Source organism: Rattus rattus, chromosome 2, assembly GCF_011064425.1.
Source record: "Rattus rattus isolate New Zealand chromosome 2, Rrattus_CSIRO_v1, whole genome shotgun sequence".
NCBI lineage: Eukaryota > Metazoa > Chordata > Mammalia > Rodentia > Muridae > Rattus > Rattus rattus.
This window is the reverse complement of record NC_046155.1, coordinates 224908618-224934820: the sequence shown is the minus strand read 5'-3', so window position 1 is coordinate 224934820 and position 26203 is coordinate 224908618. Positions and strand designations below refer to the sequence as shown.

Below are 26203 nucleotides of genomic sequence, written 5' to 3'. Positions count from 1 at the left end.
GGCGAAATGCTCTAACCAAGGCCAGTCTCCCCAGTAAGTGTCTCATATTCCATGTGATTTGAAAGACAAACATTCTAAAAGGAAAAATAGGAAAAAACAAAAACCCCACACAAAACGTATGCTAGCTCTTTGAGAACATATTACCTAAAACATTCTTAGTTTTGTAAAAGAGAAAAAAATCTTAAAACTTCATTTTATAACTATGTCATATATCTTTTGGCTTATGTGTAATAAGTACAGAGGGGATCCTATGTAGTGTGCTGAATATATGCTTCAATTTTGAGCAAAAGGACGTCAGAGGGAATTAGTATTTTCTGCGCACCATGGCACACTCCTGCTGGAAGCTGTGGAAAGATGATGCGTCAGTGAAAAGGCTAGTCTACTCTTCAGCAGTCTTCTGGACTGGGACCAACAGCAATGCCTTACACGGGTTCAGGTAAGAGCAGCGACAGCAGCTCAGGGTGCCTACTAATCCTTCCATGTCTTCCTTGTCACGGAGCCCTTGACAGAAGCCGATGTCGCGGGCTTACTGAGAACTGGCACTACCATGCGTTTCCTAGATCTCTGCCTTGCCAGGCTCATGTCCCTTGTTGCTGTTATCTCCATTACAAAAAATCCAGAGAATATAGTGAGTGTAGTCTAGAAGACAAAGCCGACGACAGCGCAGGGTGGAGCCCCTCTGAGGAACAGCAGTGGTCCAAGAGACCACTGTCCACACCGACATTTTACGCGGGCTTCCACTGGTTCTCAACCTTCCTAATGCTGTGACCCTTTAATACAGTTCCTCATGCTGTGGCGACCCCAACCATAAAATTATTTTCATTGATGCTTCATAATTTTGTAATTTCGCTACTGTTGTGATCTGAAGTATAAATATCTGGTACACAGGACTGATATGAAGACCATGTGAAAGAGTCATTCAACTCCCAAGGGCGGAGTGACGCGCAGGTTGAGAATTGTTGCTTTCTAGAAAAAAAAAAAAAATCCCAGGGCTGGAGACACTCAGCTCAGCAGTTAAGAGCACTGGCTGATGGCACCCATATTATAACCCACAACGGTCTGTGCCTCCAGTTCCAAAGGATGTGACTCCTTCTTCTAGCCTCTATTGGCACTATACGCACATGGTACACAGACACGGATATAAGCAAAACGTTCATAAACATAAAATAAAGAGTAACTAATTCCTTTAAAACCATTGCTGAACAAGTGGCTTTTCCTGAGGAAATCTGGCCTGTGCAATTGATTGTCCCCCACAGGAGAGAGAAGGGATATGCCTTTGTCCTCAATGCCCAGAAAGTTTGGGATTCTTATAGCCTTCCAGGCAGGATGTCTACCTTCTTCTAATGCCAGAAACATGATTTCGGACCCATTTTTGTTGTTGCTATCGTTGTGAACAATAATTGAAGCCTTCCTGCTTCACCGTTTTGCCTTATAGGCCGTTGGCTGTGTCCTCTAAGCCTGCTAATATTTGATACTTTCACTGCAGATTCATACTCAATGTAGGGGAAGGGAGGAGAAGACTTGCTTTCTGATGATGACAATATTTATCCTTGGCCGAAGAGGGGGTGTCTCTAATAACCTAGTGTGTGTGTGTTGCATGCTTCCAATCCCTCATTTTCCTGTGAGGAGGAGGAAGAAAAGACATCTGTGACCCACAGTGTGTCTTTGTGAGGAGAGAGAGAGACAGAGAGATAGAGAGAGGTGGGGGAGGCTAGAAGGGTATCCTCTTTGTGATGGCCTGGAAGAATGTGAGCCCTGGTGTTTGGGAGAAGGGTAACACAAGCCTAGTCCTACAAGGTGTGTCCCTTCAGAGAAAAAGAGAGTGAACCCATGCGTGCAAGTGAGCTATGCCCCCAGGGCAGGCGAGTTGGATTCTTAGTAAGGACGTGTTACAAATGCATGCTCCATCCGAAAGACAGTTAGGCTTCTCTCTTAAATAATGGATATATAATGGTCAAACCCTGGACAGAAGTCTAATCTATTTTGCCTTCCTATCTCTATTAATCAAATAAAACATCATAGGCAGTCCCTGGAACAGACTGTGTATTTTAAAAGAAAATTAGGTAATCATTGTGCTTTTGTTAAGTCTTGAGTTTTTGATGGATAGCATTCAAGCCTGACAAATGCAGGCTGCTCACAGCGGAAACACCCAGGTAAGTTAGCAATAATTCTAAAAGCATTACTTCTAGCAGGGAAGGAAGGAAGGAAGGAAGGAAGGAAGAGAGGGAGGGAGGGAGGGAAGGAGGGAGGGAGGGAGGAAGGAAGGAAGGAAGGGAGAGATAGAGAGAGAGGAAGGAAGAAAGACAGACAGACTTAACTTACTATAAATATTCCACATATTTGAACAACATAAGCAAATGATATTGTGTTAAAAAGGAAATAGTTATAGTCATTAGTAGAATCTTCTACTACACGATCGGATGATTGTTAACACACATCAGATTCAATTCTTTAACTCTTAGGATTAGATGGTGATGGCTGCGTCTTCTCTTCGAGATTCAATTGTCATTTTTAAAAGGTCATGATTCAACGACGCCACCATGGCCAAATGCGATATTGATTCAAAATGCAAGAATCTTAAAGTCTTACAACACCAGGCAGGCACAGTTTAAAAAAAAAACATAATAAGCTAACAGAAGCTATTTGTGCAATTAGGATTTATGAACACAGACTCTCATTTTAATTCTAAAATTGCCACGAGTGAAAATTCATTTGTAGCCATGCAATTTTTTTAATCCACAAAGGATCAAAAGTCAAGATTAACATGCAGCTCAACCCATCCATCACACGCCGGCTACAAGCAATTTGAAAGTTCTCCTTAGCTATAGAAACTCAAGAGATTGTTTTGGCATTGAGAGCACGCCAATCCTATCTATTTAGATAAACTTCCAAAGGTGGTCAGTATGCTTGGGAATTGCAGGCTCTTAATAAAATATTTGCCAACTGAGCAATTTAAATGGAACATTAAAGCTAATGAATCCTGCAAAAAGCCTTTCTAAATGCTATCTGGGAAATTTTCAGCCACTACCTTTCTCCAGCTAGAAACATGACCATCCCTGTGAAGCACTGACTGCATCAATCTGGAAGTACGTATGAGGTACCAGGTCTGTACCATGCACGAACTGATTCTGTGCAATTTGAAATGACTTAGTAATCTTAGGTAAAATTCTGAGGTAATCATCAATTTTGCATACAAGACAATGAAGTTCTTTTTTTTTTAATTGGAAAGCCTTTCCCATCTTGCAGATTTTTATGTTAGCCAAAGAAATATAATGAGTATAAATAATGAAAAAGAACAAACAATGTCATTTTCAGAGGTAAAACCACATAACCTGTAAATCCCGCAGGACTCCATAATGTACTATGTACTATTTATTTCTTAAGAGGTGCCTGGATTTTTCATCATAACACATGACCAGGAGTGCTCATGTATAGAAAACCTCAACAGTATAAACATTGGTAGATGTATGCACTTAGGGAGAACATACCAACAGCCTCTTTAAATAACCCTGTGAGCACCAAGGATGATATCCCAGGGAAAGAGGTCCCAGTAATGCAATGGAACAGTTTAGCCATTGCAGTGTGGTCTCCATAGAGACTAAGCCTCTACTCGGGAACCAATCGCCCCGAGCAGTTCATCTTGTTCCCAACCAATGGGAATTTTATACTCGCAGCAGCAGTCAGGGCAAGAGACAGCAACATTTACCTTTGAAGACTAGGTGGTGTTGTACAGTTATAATTTTTTTCATTTATATTCTGTTTTAAGCAAGGCATAGATGAACATTTAAAAAAAATCAAATATACATATCAGAATCTGCCTTAGGAAAGATTTAGAAGTGTTTGAGAAAAAAAAACTTAGAAAAAAAAAAGTCCTGAGCTTGAGGACATTTTCACTATAGAAATTATGCATTTTATATTTTTGTATTTACGACAAAGCATAGATTTAAGCATGTCTCACCTTCTGACTTCACGGCCAACACAGACTTTTAAATCGAATAAAAATAAACATTTCTCAACAGAATTCAGTTTACAGAACTTGTTCTTTAATGATGAATGCATTTAGGTGGTGGCTGGACTAAATAGCAACAGCTTTTAGAAAATTTAATTCTGAAACTCTAATTCATAAAATAATGGTAGTTTCTCTAGCCATTGGGTGCTACGTGTAAGTCAGAACAAAACCTTCCCAGATGAAGCTCAACATTGAACTACAATTAAAGCAGCAGATTTAACATGTGTATCAGTTATGCCAACAATTGATACATTTTTTCTCCTCACTTAGGATGATACATTGGTGTAGGGAGCTAACAGAATACAGTGCAATAAAAACTGAGACTTCTTCACAATCCTAGTTTACTGACTGGCTGGTTTTAACATCCGTTTGAGAGGATCCGATCCCAAATTATAAGTGACGCTCCCATGTTCCTTAAAAGTATCTGGAACTGTCACAGCACAGTGACCTGTCTGTGTCTATGGACTCAAGTAGACTGCTGCTGAGCTGAGAGACCACAGAGGTCTCTGAGGTGAGAGTGGAACAGAGTCTGAAGGGTGGCAAGATGCCAGGAGAGAAACCACTTAAAAAATCCAATCGATTCAAATCATTATGTAATTTCCCCTGGGATCTGGACTGTTCTCATTGGGTGATTTTCTTGGCTCTTGGCTGTTCATATGGAGAATTCAGACATAATTTGTGACCCTGTGAATCATCTGGCTTTCGCACAATGATTATTTTATTCCCTGAAGGGGGAAAAAAAAAAGAGAACCCTTTAGAAGGGGAGGGGAGGCCAGAAATAATTGCTTTCTGAGCCTTACCAAGAAGACGTCCGGCAATATGTCTCAAGGAAGGTAGAAAGTTGCCTTAGAAAGGCTATGTTCATCCTAGTTTGCCATGCTGCTCAAGGCTCTTCTTGGAAGTGACACAAGTTTGTTAAAGCTTGCACTTAACCAAAGTTACATCCTAAAAGCAGACATTGTTCTGTGGACTTTATTTAGTCGCTTATGAGGCAGGTGGGAAAATCTCCAAGGGTGGGATTCCATCAGTGGACCTCGGCATCTGCACGGGGCTCCATTTTCTTTGTCAACACATGTGTCTGTCTTACTTCAAAACAGTCTGCAATCTTTTTTGTAACACTGGCTTTTGTTGTCATACCAAAGAAGACAGAGAGCTTCAAGTGGAGAAGGAGGAAGGACACAAGACAGGCAGCTCACAGGGGCATAAAAGTCATTGGTACTCACAGCTGCAGGAGGGAAACGTGCTGTTGATCTGCTCCATCACATCTGTGAGGTCCGTGCTGGTGTCATGAGGCGGGGCCAGCAGGTCCTCAGATGCTGAAACAAAACACAGAGGAAGCAGGGAATTAATGCCCACCCTTCTACCGAAGAACACTTAACAGGCAAAAAAAAAAAAAAAAAAAAAGCCCCCAAATATGTACAGGATATGAATTGTCATTGAAAAGAACAATTTCTCAGGGAAATAGAAGTGTCTGTATTAATGTGACATGTCACAAATGCACGTACGTGCGCACACACACACACACACACACACACACGCACACACACGCACACACACGCACACACACACAAACATAAAGAAGCATACAGTGCCTGTACAGAGATCTTTGTAAAAACCTAGGGAATACTCTACATCGTTAGCCCTAGCAGTAGACTTTTACATAGTTAAAAATGTCTCACATGTTTGTGTGGATGAATTTATATACTTAGAGGAGATATGAAACTGAGAAATAAGTAACAGTGGGTTGGATGCCAATGGCACTATTATCCATTATTTTGCACATAAAAATATTCTAGCAAGTTCTTTCTTTTTCACTTTTTATTTTGGAGTTTTGATCGCGGTCTATTGTGTCTTGCTTTATATGACTTTGATACGTATTTTAGTCTACGACTGAAATCGCAATAGTGTTTTTCACAGCGTAACTGTCCGTGAGAGGTGTCACTGTTGCTTCTGGTGTTGGTGGCGCTTCTGCCGCAGGTGGAGCGATATCCAGGGAGACTCGGGAGGATGAAGGCGAGAAGACGATGTTGGAGGACTTCAGCATTAGGCTCTGCATGTGCGTGAGTGTAAACACTGTAGAGAAACCTGTATCATAAGCAATCACTCTCGGGGCCGAGGAGATGGCTCAGGGGCTAAGAGTGCCTCCTGTGCTTGTATAGGATCCGAGTCTGGATTCCAGAGTCCACTAAAAAGCTGGTCATGATGATATGTGTGCCTCTGGCTCTTACAAATGAGGGGGTGTGAGGAGCTGAGGCAGAGGGATTACTGAGGTCTGCTGCTCATCCTACTCCAGGGTTAGTGAGGGAATTTACCTCAGAGCAAAACAGTGGAGAATGCAAGCTGGGTACCTGATGTCCTCCTCTGCCTTCTGGGAGCACCTTCACACATACATGAACATACATACAAGTGCGCACGCATGCATGCATGCACACACATGCATGCACACACGTGCACACATACATAGTTACCTTCAAAGCAAAAAACAAAACGTCTTTCTTGTTTCAAAGGAAAGGAGCATTTTTCATCTTTCGCCAAAATTGAATCCACTCCTACACATTTTATAAACAAGCACATTATGACTAAAGTGTTTTCGTGATTATTAAAATGGATCTGCAGCCATTTCAGACTAAAGAGAATAATGTTTTATGCTCCAGAGCACCCAGACGTAAGAATGCTAGCAACCAGAAAAACAAACAAACAAACAAAAAAACCCCTCAGCTGAGTCCGAAGCTGACTGGGGTGTGGTGATACCCACCTGCCTGGTGGAACTGTGGGCCTGGGTCGGGGTCAAGCGAGTAGCTCAATGAAGGATGCTGTGGGGAAGCCCAGGGGGAGACGCCATTGATGCGGGAATCAGAGTCAGGCTGAAATCACATGCGAAGTTAGAGTAAGAGAGATTCCTGTAACCTGGAAATTTTACTGTTCCTCCCCTCAGCCCCTGCCACAATCCTTGGGCAAGTTCAGCCTAGGCTGAGGCCCGAACGCTTCTCCTGAGAGGCAAACGCTCTCTCCATCTCCGTGCTTTGAAGAGCTTACTGTTATACCACAGGATTTTTTTTTTAATGTCTGCCACTTTCATCTCTCAAATTTTACATTATTTTTACACCAACCTAGTAGACTTAGTAGTTTGGGCTCATCTTTCGGAAAGCACCATTGCGGTTTGAAAATGGCGAATGTACTAACTTTCAAAATCGCTCCCCTCAGAGGCGATGTCGAGAGAGCCTTTACCCCAGTAGGTTTTGGACTCAGCGGCTTGAGTTCAAATTCCAACTTGGATTGCTCAGAAATAGTGTAGCCCTAGGCAAACTACAGAACCTTCTGCGTTAGGTTCTGTGTGCATAAATTATTTTAGTATGAACGCCTCGGTGTGGCTGTGGAACCAGGAGGAAACGACACTAAAATAGCTTTTCTGGCCATAGCTGTGGCACAGAATTTTGTCAGGAGAGTGATAAATGAATCCTTACGAAGCCATTTGTTCAGCCTGACACAGGGCAAACCCTCTATGACAGTTCTCGTGCGTATCTTTGTGCTGGCGATGGGTGTGCTGATAAGTACGTGGTCAAAATAGGAAGTAGGACCCGTAGTATGGGAACATAGGAATCCCTTTTTGATGTAGATTTTCCATTAAGTCCCTATTAGTTGAAGTCTGATAGTTTTCCCTGTTTATATTGAGTTAAATTTCCCATCTACTTCTGGCACGTATGCTAAGTCGTTATGAGGAGATAAGGCTCCAGAGGCTGGGATAGTCGGAGCCACTTAGCTCTCAGCTAGTTCCAAAATCATTACTGTGTAATTCTGAAGGCATATGAGCCATTAGGTTCTTGGTCTAATAGGATGGTGGGGGGAGAGTAGGTAGAATGGCTCTAAGAGCCTTCTCCTTCCTCCTAAGAGCATCCACAAGGTACAGTAAGCAGGGGCTTCAGACAGAGCTTCTGCAATGGTTCCAGGTGGGCACTAAATTGTGCAGTTAATGCTTCTCAACCTTCCTAATGCTGGGACCATTTAATACAGTTCCTCATGTTGTGGTGACCTCAACCATAAAACTATTTTCGTTGCTACTTCATAACTGTAATTTTGCTACTATTATTAATCATAATATGAGTGTCCAATACACAGGTATCTTATATTCAACCCCCACAAGAGTCATTCGATGCCCCCAAAGAGGTTGTGACCCTTGGGTTTAGAACCACTGCTCTAAGAGATCACACAAGGAAACTTACCCTTTATTTAGGTACTACTTGGGGACTTCAAATCAGTCTAACAAACAACACCCTGTCCCCTACCAATGTACGTTGACATTGAGGTTAGGATCAAGCAAACAGTCTGAGGTCTTAACAGAAAGCCAAGTCTTGACTCACTTAGGAAACCATTATTTTGTACAGATACAGACTGTTCAGGCTTTTAAGTAAACTACTCACAAAGTTATGTCAAAGAAACGCTATGATGATGACAGACTGAGAGAAAAGCAAGTGGCCAAAGGACGGAGAGGGATCAACTGCCCACTATGTTGGTAATGCAAAAAATTATAATGCTCTCAAGATTCCTGACAAGATAAAAAGACCCTGGAGGCAACTATGCCAAGACAGCTTTCTCAAACGTAAGCAAATCCTTGGAGAAATGGTTTTCTTTGATGTAGTATACGAATTGTGGAGAAGGGCATCTCTGTTAGGATGTCACAGGATGCCACACCACACAGGCCGGAGAAAAAGGCAACTGTGATAGGCTACTGGTACCAGTCAGGAAATCTGTGGGGAATCAACCTTATATGTGTCTGCGGCAAGGGTGTCCTTGTTAGCTTTTCGGACTGACTGTCCTCCTCCAGCTAAGTCAGTCAAGCTATTAACTCTCTGCAGGGTGCCCCCTCTCGGCTGTGTTGCTTCCCCTCACAGGACTGCCAGAAGCAGAAAGGCAGAAGCCACACCCTACCAAAGAACGGTGGTTTATCCAAACTGTGAATTATTAGCAGGTATTAAATCATAACAGAAATGTACCAGCTTCTGCCCAATATTAAGAAAGGAAAGCAAGGAGAGAGGGAAGGGAGGGTAAGAGACGCTACCTCTGTTAAAGGCACGAATTATTTTGTATACATTGGAAACATGTTTTCCTCCCGATGAAAACCGAGAAAGTTCGACAGCCACTGCTGTAGAACATCCCCCCCAGTGTAAGGAAATAACAGAGGCAAACTAACAGCCACCTGTTCCTCTGTTTGATTTTGCAGACGGTGATTTTCAAGGTACCTTCTCAGTCCAACTTCTCTGGAAGAAAGTGTTAGATTGAAGACGGTAGGTCACTTGCTGTCCCTGATCTCCAAGGAATCTTTCCTTATGAAAGGCAGCCTCGTGTGTACCACAGGATTTTTTTCTTTTAAAGTCAAACTATTCTAAGGTGAGATTTTAGTACAAAAGAATGTCTGCAGTCGGGTGGGAAAACAGACATTTTTGTATCAGAGAAGATTCCATTCCGTTTCTGGGGCAGTAACAAATCGGAAGTGGATGTCCTAAGAGCTACCGAGGCCGCACCCAGGCTTCTGCGAGATGGGTGGGCGGGCAGGCGGGCGTCATGTCGAGGATTCCCCGGCCCTACCTGCTCCAGGAGCTGTCTGAGGCGATGCAGCTGAGACTCCAGCTGTTTATTGTGATCTTCCAGAATCTGCATCCTCGCCTCCAGCCGCCCTTTGTGCTGCCGAAGGAGTTTAGCTTCCGCTATCAGTTCCGAGTCCTCGGACGTGTGGTGAGGGGATACAATGGTGTCTGGAGGGGAGCCCACGGGGAGACCCCTTCTTAGGTGCTGCTCCTTCAGCTGCTCATACTCCACCTGCAGATTTCTAATACGGAAAATACAAGAACAACCAGAATTATTTACTATCTGGTGTTATCTTCTCTCCCAAACTGCCTGGGAACTCCAAATTTAGCCTGTGATACTCTTTGTGTCACCTTAACATTTATCGTCAGGAAGAGATAGGAGGGAGGAAATGGGCTTCAAGCAAGAGTGTTTTCTGGGATCACAGACGCATGAGGCCCCACCACACCCCTCCTTCCAGTATCTTCCCATTCGTTGACCTCATTGTGGTGTCTTAGACAACAGCTCTGAAAAGAGGGAAGGAAGAGGCTGCTGCTGGCCTTCACGGGAGGGAGCGAGTGGTGCATTTTCTTCTCCTGGGTCTAAGCTTACCTTTGCTCTTCCTCCAAGTCAGCAATGATCCGCTCCAGTTCCCCACGCTCTTCCTTCTCCACAGACTTCAGGATCTGAGCTGGACTCTGTGGCTGGCTCACAGGAGATTCCCCTCCCAGCGTCTGGCAGTATTGCTGGATGAGGGCATGCTCGTCCTCCCTGGGGAAGCAAGAAGGTGGACAACAGCTCACATCTGGATGGTGAGCTCTCTGAGCATATAGGAAATAAACCAGCGATGCCTGGACTGGTGGTTGGACCAGGATGCTTTGGAACTGGGTATTTCCACAGCCGTCTTTGGAATACTCAAGCTGGATGCTAGAGTTCATGCCACAGGGCTTGCGAAGGATGAGCCCAACGTTTCAAAACTTTCATGTAGCAATCTGTTATTCTCGCAATCCCCAGAGAGCCATTCCACTCAACAGAGAAAACAAAATAAGCCACGTCCGTGTCTATAAATAAGGGTAATAAGTTGCTATAAATCAGGCTTAACGGGGTGTAACCAACCTATGGTCATAAACCGCATACGGCTCAGGATAGCTTGAAATGTGGTCTAACACCTTTGTAGGTAACAACACGCTACAAATGTCAAAAGGGTGTATATGCCTAGAAGGAGTTAATATAAAAGTTAAAGATGATATAGGCAAACACATCACCCACTGACTACAAAAACAGTGGATTCAAAGATCACGGAGCCAAGAATCTTCCTATCTTTTGATCTGACTCTAACCAATTTTCCTACATTTGATAACCCAAAGGATTTACAACATATTTTTATGTAATAACAGCATATACACCATTGTACATTAGCAATTGCTATTTTACTTGGTGTCATCATAACTAATTTTTAGGATCAATATCCTGCATTAATCATTAACTACATTTAACTCATTGAAGTTCTTCATCCAATGATGTTGTACAGATGCATGACTGGCAGCAGCAGAAGGGGGAAGAGGGTCAAGGCCATGTATGTCTGTGGTTTGAAAACGCTTTCCAGCTGGGCTGGAATCTTTGTTCTTCCTTTGTGAGGCAGATCTAATTAGATGTCCTCAGGAAGGTGTGACTGTCACATCTCCCGGCTCAGGAGATTTCAGAGCCCTCTAGCATATGGTCTTATTGGATAGTTTTCGCCAACAGGGAAGATAAAGGATAAGGCATCGTGAAAATAAGACATAACTGATGTGCCCACCAGAAGTTAAAACGAAGCTGCCCTGTGTGAGCCTTCAGTAGAAGCTGTGCAGCTGCAGGGTTCTCTCAGCTTCTTGGGTGGTTGCCTGGACCATGTCCCAAAACAGCCAAGGAGAACCTGGCAGTCCTGGAACTTCATTGCTTCACCTGGACCCGGAAGTCCCTTTGCTCTTGTGCAGATGAGTAGTACTGGATCCTGGGCAAGCATTCTGATTCTTGTGTGTGACAGAAAATCCTTCCTTGGCATATCACACTTTTGCTCTCACAGTCAGGGGCCTGAATTCAGTGTGTTCATGGAAAAGGTGTATTTCAGGCACACACACACACACACACACACACACACACACACACACACCCCTACAAGCTTATGATCAGTAGCCTAGACAGAAGTATTTGAAGAGGCAGAAGCAGAGATGAGTGCCCTGAGACATGAGTTAGCGGTGGTGCATCACGGGTGATGACGGGAGGTACCACTGCCAGATCATGTGGAAAATAAGGCAGTAAGAAAAGATGTGAGTCCAAGGCACAGCTAGGACAGAGCAGATGGACAAGGTGTAAAGATGTAGGACACACGTACTAAAGCAACTGCAAAATTAAAGCACAGCGAGCATACTGCAAATATATCCTTCATGCTGAAACACTCCTAAGCAAGCAACTAAATGAAGGAACATCCAAGAAAGTGGGAAATGGGTTACATCAGTTAAAGCACTATATTTTAAGGATAAAACACCACGAGCAATCCACTAAAAAGCAAAGCAAAATGAGGAAAGGAAGGAAAATTTGGCCTTCTACTGTCCCAGATACTCAATGTTCAATGACAAGGGGGCGATGTGTGGAGTCCTACCTCGGTCATTCACATGAGCAGGAAGAGCACTTAATTCTAAGCACTTTGTCCACTTTTGTCCATGGGGCAAAAGAAAGAATGATCAAAAGTGACGCATACCAGGACAGAACTAGATTCAGTTATTGACATAAATAAGAGGCAAATCCAATTAGTTATATAATGCCTGTGGATAGTATCTCTAAAATCATAAAAAGCTCAAGTCAACACCTAAAAATGATAAATAATAAGGACCTTCATAATTAAAAGAAATCGTGTACCCCAAAAGTAGCCTGAATTATCTTATGGCTAAGATGGCCTCAAATTTGGACTAGAGCCCCTGCTACCGAGAGATACCACAGATCTTTTATTCCATAAGAACGTTTGTGTAGATACTTGGGCCTGGGGATAATGACATAAGCCACGCTTTTGTTTTAAAATGTTGGGCTGGCAAGATGGCCCAGGTGGTCAGAGTGCTTGCTGATGTCATATATATATATATATATATATATATATATATATATATATATATATATGGTTTGTTTGTTATGTGTCTGGAAGATAATTAAGGTCATCTGTGTAAAAAATATGAATAGAAATAATTTATATGTAGCATAAAATCTTGGCCTTAAATATTTTCATAGATTATTAGCCTTAAAGGTTAAACACAAAAATAGATTCCTAGGGCCTAATTGTGTATAATAAAAAACAAGAACACCCTCATTATGCAGATGATACATCATGTACCAGATTAGGGTTATTAAATATCAATAGTGTGCATCATGCTGAAATAGAAAGTATTTTGGTAAATGTAGCCTGAATCAAGAGGTATCATTAGATGGAATATAATTATACTGTATGCGATGCATATAGTAAATACTATCCACAGTACAATTTAGTACCTGTCACATGATGAAAGAGCTGCGAATCACTTGATGAACTTTAAAAACAATGCTCTAGTCTAGGTTTCAGATTTACTAATGGGAGTTTTGAAGTAGACCATGACCAAGCCCCTACTTCAATCCACATAAAACAGCGTCACCCAAAGGCAGGAAGTAGATGAAGTCAGGACCTGATTAATGGCCTCAGGGACTGTTGTCTAAGGGTCTCTAGGCCTGTCCTGAGTCCTGCCCCTTCCTAAGAGGTGCATGATTAACTCTTCCTACAAAGATATTCAGAAGCCTTAAAAGTAATGCTCCAACAGATCATCTGGAATCATGCTTTCAGAGAAAATAGGGGATGCTTGGGATTGGATTATGTAGGGGTCAATTCTGGGAAAGTAGTATATACTCCAGGCTGTCTGTCTATCATCTGTCTGTCTGTCTGTCTGTCTATCTATCTATCTATCTATCTATCTACACACACACACACACACACACACACACACACACACACACACACACACAGAGCCTATGATACACGAGGGCTCAATAAACAACGGAAGTCCATGGAGGGGAGTACTTGGAGAGGGGACAGGGAATTGTTCCCATGATTCAGTTTGAGATATCGAAGCCACCTCCAACTACAGGTATGTTGACTATTGCTGAAGGCAAAAAACTCAAACAAACAAACAAAACCAAAAAACACACCCAAAACAAAAGAAAACAAACACCTTTGGTAAATGGTTTTTCCTAGCTCTGGTTGGAGGACTTCCATGCTGGGCAGCTGCAAGCTCGCTCTTCAGTAGAGTGCACAGAAGTCACACAGGGCACACTCCCTATCTAAACATATCCAAGGGGCAGCCAGAGTACAGTGAGGTAAAGGGAGGTGGTGGCCCATGCTTGTCACCAGAACAAGGGTGAGCTGGAAGATTGGAAATCCGAGGCCAGCGTGTGCCACAGAGTAAAACCCTGTTTGGTGGGTTCTGAGCACTGCCTCCTAAAAACGATCCTAATTTACTTGTCAGCGCACACGCATGTGAGAACACACAGACTTGAATAGGGCTTTGCCAAACGGCTTACAAACATCCTGAGTGCAAGGACTGCCTCTCACAAGTGGCCTCACCACTTCACTGTGCTCTAGGAATAAAGTGAGTCCCTGTCGAGTGAATCACATCAGCTGTCTGCGAGCTAAATCTGGTGAGCTGCTATTCATCTGGATAACGTCTCTGTTCTGACGCATTAGTGAGAAAATTAAAAGACAATGCATATTGAATTTGAGCCTTGCCTATGCTCTGTCCACATAGTAAAATACACATATGTTAAAGAAGTTAGATTTTTTTATCTCAACTGTTATTTTTCAGTTCATTTGATTCCTAGTCTGATTTAAAAGATATCTAAAATAATTAATTACTTTATATGAAACACCAACTGCTAGGTAACACATGAAATATCAGTGCAAATACTTTATTATCTTGAGCTGGAAGTGGTTTCTGGTTCATAACACCTGAATAATTATGCCTAAGTCATGACTTCTGATGGCTAAGGGCTAAGATGCCAAAATTTTGATCTTTAAAATAGAAAGAAGATCCCAAGAGCTTCCACTTATAAACTTAATGACAAATGAAATATAAAACAGACGTAAGGGAGACATTCTTTATCAGCATTCTTAGCAGTGATTATCAACCTGAGGGTCACAACCCCTTTGGGAGTCCAGTGACTCTTTCACAAGGCCTGCATATCAGATATGTAGATTAGGATTCATAGCAGTAGTAAAATTACATTTATGAAGTAGCAATGAAAATAATTTTAGGGTTGGGGGGGTCACCACAATATGAGGAACTGTATTAAAGGCTCACAGCATTAGGAAGGTTGAGAAGCACTGGCTTGAGGTATTCTTCTTGGCTTTCTCCAGTCTTTGTTAGTGAAAACATGTACACACTATATTCTAGAGCTTCTCGGATTCTCCTGCACTCCCTGTCTTGTTAAAACTATAATGAGCCCACAAGTCATATCAACTTGAAACTACAGAAGTCTTTTTACACATCATCTCATAAAAAACAAGGTCAAAACAAGTCCCAAAGAAAAAAGACCTATTACAAAGGTATCACCAGAGAGAAAGCATTTGCCAAGAGCATTCTGCAGCCAAGCTTAAGGTGTACAAATAAGGAAATCAGATATAAAATATCTCACTTTGAAGCTACTTTTAAATGAAATTATGAGTCAGTGAAGCTTTCCCTATTTCCTAATAAACTAAAATAGTTGTAAGGGAGCTATTTTTCAGTGAATGGCAGAAAGAATATGTCCAACCACGTGTGGATGGCATTGCTAAAAGGAGAGACTATAAAGAACATGTAGTAAGCAGAGAAGAGGGGAGTTTACAAAAGTGTGTTGATCCTAGATGTGCATTTGTAAAATTATCAAAAAAAAAAAAACAACCCAGCAATATTATGGTCTGGAGAGATGGCTCAGTTGGTAAAACACTAGCCACAGAACCATGAGGAGCTGAGTTCAGATTCCAGCTCTGATGTATGAGTAGGGCATGGTACCACACAACTGTGGCACCAAGGTTGATGGTAGTTGAGGAAGTTGGCTGGGGGTGATGGAGAGAGACAGATCCCCACAGCCTATTGGCTAGCCAAATAAATGAGACACATTTTCATTGAGAAACTCTGTCTCAGATAGATAGATAGATAGATAGATAGATAGATAGATGGATGGATGGATGGATGGATGGATGGATGGGTGTGTGGATGGGTGGGTGGGTGGGTGGATGGATGGATAGATAGATAGATAGGAAAATAATTGATAAAGATATCTGTTTATCCCTGCCCCTCCCACATACAAGTGCAAACATATGAACCTACTTATACATGTGTATGAACCCACATAAATACAAACCTAAAACATACATCCACAAAAATACATGTCAATATTATATTATTATGCAGCAATCTGATTATTCTAAAGCTGGTGGGTTGATTCACCAAGTAAATAAACATGTTTCATTTACACTAGCATGGCTTAAAAACTTAAAACATCCATATACTCTTTGGCAGCATACATCAATTTGGATTGGGATAACAACTCAGAAGCCATGATCCATGAAGATTAATCCTGAGACCATAATACAAGGAGGTAGGGTTAGTCAACCAAGGACCTCCCACATTCCCGAACCAGGTTCCTTCCTGCCTTCCATGGCCCAGTCATCACATACTCTCCCCATGTACATGCTCAATAGCCCCTATAAAGCCCACCACCATGACCTGGTCCACCTCTCTGTTTTTCCATCACTGCTCAGAGGCAGCCTTCTGCATTTCCTCAGTTCCCCAATAAATCTTTCTCCTGAGGTCTGTTGCATGGTGTGGTGTTTGTGGCCTTCTTTGGCCCTAGTCACCAAGATACTCTTTTGCAACCAAAACCCTTTCAGTTGGCCTCCTGGGCAGACTCAGTTCACGATGCACTTACACACTTCCGGTGGTAGAGCTGCTGTCAGTTAGGAAAGATCCATTTGTCCTTTCCATCTGGGCCAGTCTGAAAGTACAAAAACAGGGAGATGATATCACATGGACGTGACTGGAACGGTCATCCAGAAGCATCCTTACTTGTTTTTAAATCTACATTAATTATGACTAAACAGAAAATGGTCCAAATCTCACACAGTGGTGGAATTAAATCCACCTGTACTGGTGAGCTGAAATTTGATTGGCTCTCACTTCGGGCAGGTATACCACAGTGTTGAGGCCTTCTCATTGAGCTCCCAGGCCCTCTAGCTGGTCTCCACTAAAGCAGAGTAACTTTTCACATAAATCTAATTATGCTCCTCTCACATCTGAAGACTCACTCTGAATTCTCTTTACCTAGAATGCGAACCAACTCCTGATCAATTGGGTTCTGAGTTATCAGACGATGGTCTTCAGTACCTCCAGTCTCTCAATTCCTTTCCCTTCTGTGGCTCAGTAAAGATGCTACATCCCTCCACAGCATGTTATCCAACAGCTCCAAGAATCTGACTTAGTCTCAGTTCAGCACAAAGGTGACCATTTTTAAAAAATGCTTTTTAAACTAGGAACTTTGGATACAGCTGGCTTCTAGGATAACCAATGATTGATATTAAATACTTTCCTGAAAGTTTTGCACCCAGACCTATATTTTGCACCACTTAGGGATTTAAAAACAAACCCTAATAATCAAACATTACATATGTTTAATTACATATTGCAATTCATATGTCCATGCTCCCCCAAGGGTAGTTCCGAATGCTACTTTGTTCATTGGAATTAGGTTATATTATCTGCATCCCGACTACTCAGTGTTTGTGATGTCTCAGCAGCTCTGAATGGCAGCCTATTGTAATCTGCTCTTCACAGATTACACAGCAGGTATTTGGTAAAGTACAAATTACATCATGAAAAGATAAAGGCCCAGGTTCCATGTGCAATAGAACCATGACTTCCACAAGTACTCCCACACTCCCACATCAAGGTGTGTCAGCAGCACTGAACTACGACGGAGGCAGACACACTCTGGGCAGCAGAGCGAGGGATGGTTGTCAGTCTCTTACCGTGTGGCGTATTGCTCTATTCTTGAGTGGGTGTCATCATGAAACAGCTGAGGGGACTGGGAGGGGCTGTAAAGAGGGAAATTAAAAGGCAAGGGCTTTATTCTCAAGGTTGACAGATGTTATCAGTTAGAAAGTTAGTTAAGTAACGAATCTGCCATGCAAACAAGCCACCAGCGCTGTCACCCAGGATGTAAAAGTAATGGTTTAGACCCATGCTAATGCTCCTGATTAGAACTCCCCTCCTGTGCACGGGGGCTGTGAATACTCACTCATAGTGCTCTGGCCACATACTGATGAGCGTGATAGGACTGCAGAGAGGGGACAGGGAGACAAAAGTCACAGAACAAACATTTAGAGTGGATTTCAGACAAAAGCAGAAGGAGGTGGATTCTCATTCGTCTTCCACTCACGTTTGGCCACCTTGATAATCACCACCAGGGAAACCAAAAACAACTTTCCCAGCACTTGCAGCATCCACGTGTCAAGAAGGTAATCACATTTTAGAAGAGTGAGACTGAAAAGATCAGCCAAATGTGCGAAGATCACCCCATGTTGGAGGCTGTTGGAAGATAATGCTCCAGAATATTCCAAAGGAGACACAATTATTCACCTTTCTGATTTTATTACCTAATAACTAGACTACTGTCATCAGAATTGAAGTAAAAAGGGATTTCTGGCTCTTTGTTCAGAAATATAAAAGTTGAAATTATGTGTACACCATATTTCTCAATTTCAGATATACTTGGAAAAGAGAAGCCTTGCTGCCTACCTATGCCCTACTCAAAGAGTCAACGAACAGCATATTGAGGGTGAGTTCTCTAGGACAGGACAGACTTCCATCTAGCATGATGTTATTAACTAGAAGTTCTCTCTAGGAAACTAGATGGGCCAACCAGTTCTGCTTGAATCAGGGGCTTGTGTCTGAGGCTGAATTATTCCACCTACAGTGTAGGAGCAGCCAGCCCTAGACTCTCAGATTCCCCAGAAACTCCGAATTTCCATGAAATGCCGTTGAAACAATTCATCCCAATGAAATAATAGTTTGAACTCTTAACTTTTGAGAGAAGGTGATGACGAATTACCTGATGAATGTAGAAATTTAAAAGCACAAGGAAAATTAGTACTCTGTTTAATTATGTAAAGTCTAATGCTAATCAAAAGCTAATGCTGATCAAGCAAAATCCTTTTAGATTTCCTTTGCTGTTACATGTGCGGACTTGAGACATAGTTAAAGACCTCATTATCTCCTACTGGGAAGCACAAGATGATGTGCGCACAGCAGACGTTGAAGAGTGGAAGGTCATCTTATAGAGTGGGACGCTGAAGTTCTTTAGACTTACTTTTAAAAATGGGCGTTCATTGTCTGTGTCTGCCGAAAAACATGTTCTGTAAATAGAGCTAATTGTGTGCACGTAAAGGAGGAGCAGGAAGAGTGGAGACACAGTATTATTCCTCGCCGTCAGTATATCGCTACTTCTCCTTATTCCTGAAACAGGGGCAGCAAATGTCAAGAGACGGACAGCTCTGCAACCTGCACCACACTTCCTAAAACAGTAACTGCTTAAGAAATTATCTCTGAAATTCAAGTGTAGGACAACGTTCGATATAAGCTTGCAGCAGAAGAGAAAGTGTTGTTGTTTTTCTTTTTATCTTAAGAAACCTTGGCAAAGCTTTGTAGATTGGCTTGAGCGATTTGTAGGAAAGTTAATTGTTGGCACGAAAACCTGTGAACTAAGAATGGAACAGGCGGAAAGTTGGATGGAAAGAAAAACATTTTTTCATGGAAAATATCAAATAAAGGAAACAGATACGAAATCAAATTGTAGGTTTCTCTGCCTTCAGAGGACTTTGGACTGCAGGGAGAAATTGTGATTCATGATCACACTGAGTAGAAAGGAAGAACGGCAGCAAACGCTTCGTACCTCGAACCTGTAGTAAGGAGGGTTGGGCTTACTTGTCAGACTGCTAGTCTGGTGTAGACGAGGGGCCGAGTGCCATCGCCAGCACCCGAATGTAGATAAGTAAATAATGAAAAAATAAAGGCAGCGCCAACCTCTGCTTTACCACTGACTTCATAATGGAGCTGCTTGCTGTTTTTCAGTGTAGCAGCTCGGCGGGGTGTTTTGACTAATTTCATATGCTATGAGAAAACTCAGCCTCTGCAATAGAAATGTAAGTCTATGAATTCCAACATAAACTTCAGAGAACTTGGTGAGCCTTTTAAGGATGCAAACTTCTAGCAGTCTCATATTTCTAGTTGCTTCTTTAACCCCTTTGCCCCAAAGCTGGTACCTGGCTCTACCTGTTAGAGCATAGCCTGGTGCTTGAAAACCTGACTATGCTTACTCCCAGCCTCGCCATCCCCTACCCTAGCCTGTCCACTGAAGACAGTGAATTAACAAGTCCGTGTTAATCTGGTAGGTTCTTATAAGATAAAATATAATGTGAAGGCATAAACAAACATACTTTCTTATCTTTGTCATGTGGAGCGACAGCTGAGCTCCCCAACTTCCCTAACTCTCTTGATTGTGTACTTTCTGTCTTCACCATACTGTGTATAGCTAACACTTCCTATAACACTGTCTATAGCTAACACTACCTATAACACTGTGTATAACTAACACTTCCTATAACACTGTCTATAACCAATATTACCTATATCACTGCCTATGACTAACCCTACCTATAACACTGTCCATAGCTAACACTTCCTATAACACTGTCTATAACTAACACTTCCTATAACACTCTATAGCTAACACTACCTATCACACTGTCTATAACCAATACTACCTATATCACTGCCTATGACTAACCCTACTTATAACACTGTCTATAGCTAACACTCCCTATAACACTGTCTATAACTGACCATGGTCCCTGGGTTAGAGAAGCCCCATCATTCCTAATAAAGTTTGTTTTCTGTAGGGTTATCTCATGTCAACATCTTTCCTGAACTATCCACCACTCTTTCCTTGTTAAGGTTACCTGTGAACTCTCACTGCTCTCAAGATAAACTCTGAAAATGTGGGCGTAGATAACAAGGCCCTTTATTATCTGGCTTTTGCCTCTCTCGTTCTTTGGTTTAGATACGTGTTTCATGTTAGAACTTTAATTCAGGCTTTTGAAAATAATTCATTTGGCCAGTAAGTCTTGTCCTCCACCTCTGATCATTCTCAGTCTTTAGCACATGATCGAGGCAGCCTTGTCTCAGTACCAGGCAGCCTTGTCTCAGCACCGCTATCTGTCTCTCCCAGCCTTGAACATTAATCGCCACAACTGTACCTGCTCTGCGTGAATTCTTGCTACAGAAAGAGCTTCAAAGACTGATACAGTTCGCTGTGGATATATTACCCAATACAAGATTCGGTTGCTTCTTGTTGTTGTTTTAATCTTTAGGGAAACTAACCTAATTCTAAAGCCAATAATAATCTCTCAGAACTCTCAAATTATTCCTGCCACAATTTTATTTTAGCTCTTTTCTTCAACTTCATTATGAATACTGTATCCTTAATTTTACTCATTTTGAAAATTCTTGCATACAGATCTATTAAATTAACTGAACGAGCCTTAGCATGGACACGTTTACCCGCATTTAGTAATAAGCGTTTCTTCCCATAGAGTCCCTTCATGCATGCCTGCATGGCTAATCACTGCTCAGAAATTAAAGTGCGACGTTGGCAAAGGTGAAAGAGAATGAAGTCAAGGGAAGCTCTAACCAGCTCAATAAATAACTTCAACACCTTCCCTACTTCAATGGTTTTTCTCTGATGTTCTCCTCCCACAAGTAGGAGAATAAATGAAATCAAACATTTTTTTCTTAAAAAAAAAGCTACCCACTCACATAAATTGTTCTACTGGATGATTAAGTGACCTTGTAGCAGAAGAGGGCTCAGCAGAAAAATGAACTACAGAGAATCCACAGGGTTCTGTGTAGGATTTGAAGAACGCCCACCCGCACTATCTAGTAGCTCATAAATCTTGTTCAAAAGGGATTTTTGTGGCATCCAATTTAATCAGATGCCCATTCCTTTCTTCCTCTTGTATCCCTCTTGGAAAATGGTGGGAAATTTATGTTATGTGGGGCGAGGCATTTTCAGCGTAGTATCTCAAAAGCAGAGAATGAAATTATTTTGCATGGTTTTCTGTTAATTTTTACTTGGCCATGAATTCAACCCCCTCACCCCTACAATATCTGGTCACGGAGAATCCCAGTACTCGGGAGGCAGAGACTGGAGAATCCCTGGGACTTGCTGGCCAGCCAGACTCACTCAGTCCACAAGCTCCAGTGAGTGACCCTGTCTTAAACAATAAGTTGACAGCAATTGAAGAATTGTCTAGCAATTGAAGAAGACGACTGATGTCAATCTCTGGTCTCCACACACACATATGAATTCAAGTGCATGCACACAAATCAAATGTCATGCTCATTTTGACATTTAAAGACAAAGCATTAAAATCTTTTAAAGAAGAATATGAAATATCTATTTACAGCTCATGTGAAGGAAGGAGATATTTGGGATGCAAAATGGTGATGACTCATGAAAGGAGCACAGGGCAACACTGCTCAGTACAAGTCTACTGTATTCCTTCTTAGATCCCAGCATGACGTGATAGTTCATCTACAATACTATACACCACAATGAGCTACAGTAAAGGTTAAGTAGATGTGTTTTGAACAGAAGTAAAACTTTATCAGGTCTTCAGCAAGTCAAACTGTGTGCATTGGATAGTACAACAAGAATAATTAATAAATAACCTTTGAGGACAAAAGCAGGGATTGGTAGCAAGTACAAGGTCCTGGGTTCGGTCCTCAGCTCCAGAAACAAACAAACAAACAAACAAACAAACAAAAAACAAAAGAAAAGACAAAAGATTTGGGTTGGAAGTATAAGATGCAGTATTATTGATATTTTATATTAAAAAGATGCAATGTGGGGCTGAGGCTACCACTCAAACGTTCTTGTCCAGCACACGTAAGACTCAGGGTTCAATCCAGTACCACAAAACAAAACAAAATAATGAAAGGTATTATAACAAGAAAACCTATAAAAGGGAAGAAAGAAGAGAATAAATGAAAGAATGAAGGGACAAGTAATACCACAATTTGACTGAGATATTTCTAAACACACACACACACACACACACACACACACACACACACACACACACACACACACAGTGAGAGGGAGAGAGAGAGATCAAGAAAAGAAATGCACATTCAGAAACAATAAACAAACAACCCCCCCCCCAACTGTTGATGGAGACTTGTTTCACAATAAAATATTCCGCCGGAACACAAATCTCTTAGCATGTTGTTAGCATTAAAAGCAATGATGAGACTCAAGTGGTCACAGACTAAATGCTATCATGGAACTCACGTCTCTAAGTTGTCTCCTTCGAGCACGGTCTGGACAGGCAGGTAGCCAAGCCGGGGATGTTTGGCAAAATACTTCTTGGACCTGAACTTGTTCTTCAGTACTTTTGTGAAATCTCGCACGTCTTCCCCAGATGTTGTCTATAGGTTGAAAAATTCACAGTTCTGGTTAAAAGGCTATAACACAACAAAAGCTGAGCAGATGTAGATTGAAGGTCATTAAAATGCCAACGATTTTGTTCACTTTATTCACCTTTGAAAAGCACTGTATCATGAAAATAAAGGGTAATTGAGACTCTATGAAAAACATTCAGAGATTCCATAATTTAAAAAAAAAACATATTAAAAGTAAACCATTAAATAGCTTATTTATTCTATATTTCAAAACTTGATCCCAAAACTAATGTTTTAGAAAGCTTACTTGTAGATTTCTGAGTAAACTGATTTCCTACTACATAGTGATGGCCTTCCAGATGACATGCTTTTAGGTGGGTTTAAGAAGCTGAGGTCAGTGCTTAGCCCATGCTAGCTCCCCACAAGCTACCACACATTCTAGTTGGGAGAGATTTTAATCAATAATAAGGAAAGGGCAGTGGCAGGGGACATGAAAGGTGCATGCCCATAATCTCAGCACATACTAGAATGAGCTCAAGGGTAGCCTGGGCTACCTGGGGATGCCCTACGAAATTTTCAAAAGAGTTGAGCGAGAAAACAAAGCAATCAAGTGAACAAACCCTTCTAACCAGGAATGATGGCACATGTCCATAAATCCCAGGACTAGGAAGATAGAAGTGAGTGGAATAGGCATACCAGGCTAGCCTGGGCTACATGAAATTCTTTCTGGGGAAAAAAAAAAGACAAAAGAGAGAGCCGGGGAGGGAAAGAAAGCAAAGAGCCACCCCGGATTCTGTTAGGGAAAGAGTCTAAGTTTCTCTAGCCTTTATCCACCAAGTAGATAAACTATTGTTATACCCTGATTAAAATGTAATATGATATACAGTGTTGCAATTTCCTTAAGGATTTCAAAGTGACTGGTGTTTTATTTTGCTGTTTGTTTCTCTGTTTTGTTGAGACGGTCTCATTAGATTTCCCCGTAAATGCTAACTTGCTCAGTAGACCAGGCTGCCTCTTAAGTGCTTAGACTAAGTTTCATGTGCTATCATCATACCTGGCAAGATGATAACCATTTACAAGTAAGATATGCTTAGAATTCTCGAAGCTAACTCTCTTATCTTATCCCATAAACTATCCTCTAAGCCTAGTTTTATACTACCAGCAATTCTAGTGTTCATATTGAACACAGACAGAAGCTCTCGTCCTGAAGATCCAGTTACATATTCCTATTATTAGTCAAGAGCTGAATTGCTACTCAGATTGTACATGAACTAGTTGGCTTCCAAACTTACCAGTGAGTGGAGTATATTCCCCTCTTTATAAAGAGACAGAGAAGTTATCTACATAACACAAACAGAACAATAAGTGTGTGAATGCATGTGCTAACTGGTCCCACTTTCGACCTTTTCTTTAGTGGCAAGTGACCCAGCATCGTAGAGACTTGTTTACAAACTGAAGTGTTTCTGTCCTTGGTACTAGATAGGCATTTGTGATCCCTCTGCTCCTGTGCCTGCTCTTAGCACAGGCAGTTAATATACAAAGAAATACCAATTGAGGAATGTGCTTCAACTTGTTTGGCTATGGGCAAGCGTTCATCTCTGAGTCCAGAGGACTTCAACTTATAACCCTGAGCTGAGGGAGTGAGAGAAAGGCCAAGCAACCAGGTTCCAAGCTCCACCCTCAACTCCCCAGCATTGTCCAGTATACACTAGTTATGAGTCATTCCTCCTTAAACAACCACAACACTATCTACTTCCATCCAGAATGACTCCGTCACTCTTCAAAGACACTCTAAGACTACTACCCATGCCCAGGCTCTGACAGGTATTAATATAGCTTCTATCTCTGTGAGATTGTTTATTCTGGGTGTTTCATAGACAGACCTTCACATAGCATGTCTTCTGTGGCATCTATGCTGTTCTGGCTTATCTATTCTGGGTACCTATGTAAACTCATATTTAAATAAAAAGAGAGAAACCACTCAAAGGTACAAGTCCAATTCCACATTACATACTTTTTATCAACTATATCCAGAATCTGAAGTCCAGAGCCAATCTAATCAAGCAATAAAGAAACACCACTTCTCTATTCTTCACAGACAGAAACTCTAGTCTTGAAGATCCAGTTACATATTCATATTATTACCATTACCAAAAAACCAACAACCCCTGCTCACTTCCCCGACAGTTAAGGCATGTAGTGACGCTAGATTGTTTCTAACAGTGAACGTATATTATAATATAGTGCACATCCACACGGAAACAGCGTGTTTTAATTTCTTCAGTAATTTTTATGTTCAGGGAATATATGTGCCATCCAAAGTTGTAATCCAAGGTTGTTATTTCACTGGCTCCATAAACTTCATCGCAACACCAAAGGAGATATGAAAACTGACTTCTCATGGCCATGGGAGATGACCTTCGGTGTAACAGAACGTAATTCTGCAGTTGGAATAGAGCCAAGGAAATGAATTAAGCCTAATATTTTGCACTGGAAATGGTAAAGCGTTGACGTAGACTTGGTCTAATTAGCCACCGAATGGCAGTTTCTAGCAGCTCTGTGTTTTAAAGTGCTAATGCAACGCTTTGGCAAAGAGAAGCCCACCACCTAGGATAATGGAAGCCATCGCTGCCATCAAACTCAACTCTCACTGCACATTAGGTGCGGCGCTTTGTTGTTTAAAAGCAGACAGCTGTTGCTATTACGGCAGGAAGAATGGAATGGAAAAGAACTTACTGGAAATTACCGCACAATGAGTCAAACTGTTAAATGCCACATGTACTTCTTGGAACATTAGGTCCTTTTTTTTTTTCTTTCATTTTGTTGAAAATAGCTTCTTTTCTCTCATAATATCCTGATTACAGTTTCCCCTCCCTCTACTCCTCCCAGTTCCTTCCCTCCTCCCCTCCTATCCAGATCCACTCCCTTTTTGTCTCTCATTAGAAAGGAGCAGTCTTCTAAAAGATAATATTAAAATATAAAAATATAAAATATTGAAAGATAAAACAAAACTATCCCATCGTAGTTGGGACAGGAGAAGCACCTCAATGGTTGAATTCTGCTCAACGGCAGCCCGCCATGTTTC

At 41.7% G+C, this 26203-nt stretch overlaps 1 protein-coding gene across 1 annotated transcript in view; it reads right to left on the bottom strand.

The window, feature by feature from the left end:
• Positions 1 to 5103: 5103 nt before the first annotated feature.
• The window catches only part of Utrn (utrophin), a 593945-nt gene continuing 572845 nt past the window's right edge, over positions 5104 to 26203 (bottom strand). The window contains 8 exon segments of the mRNA XM_032894978.1: positions 5104 to 5325; positions 6765 to 6873; positions 9593 to 9833; positions 10181 to 10339; positions 16532 to 16597; positions 17628 to 17693; positions 17897 to 17935; positions 23009 to 23145. Of these exon segments, the coding sequence (XP_032750869.1) occupies positions 5219 to 5325; positions 6765 to 6873; positions 9593 to 9833; positions 10181 to 10339; positions 16532 to 16597; positions 17628 to 17693; positions 17897 to 17935; positions 23009 to 23145 (924 nt within the window). The 3' untranslated portion in view covers positions 5104 to 5218.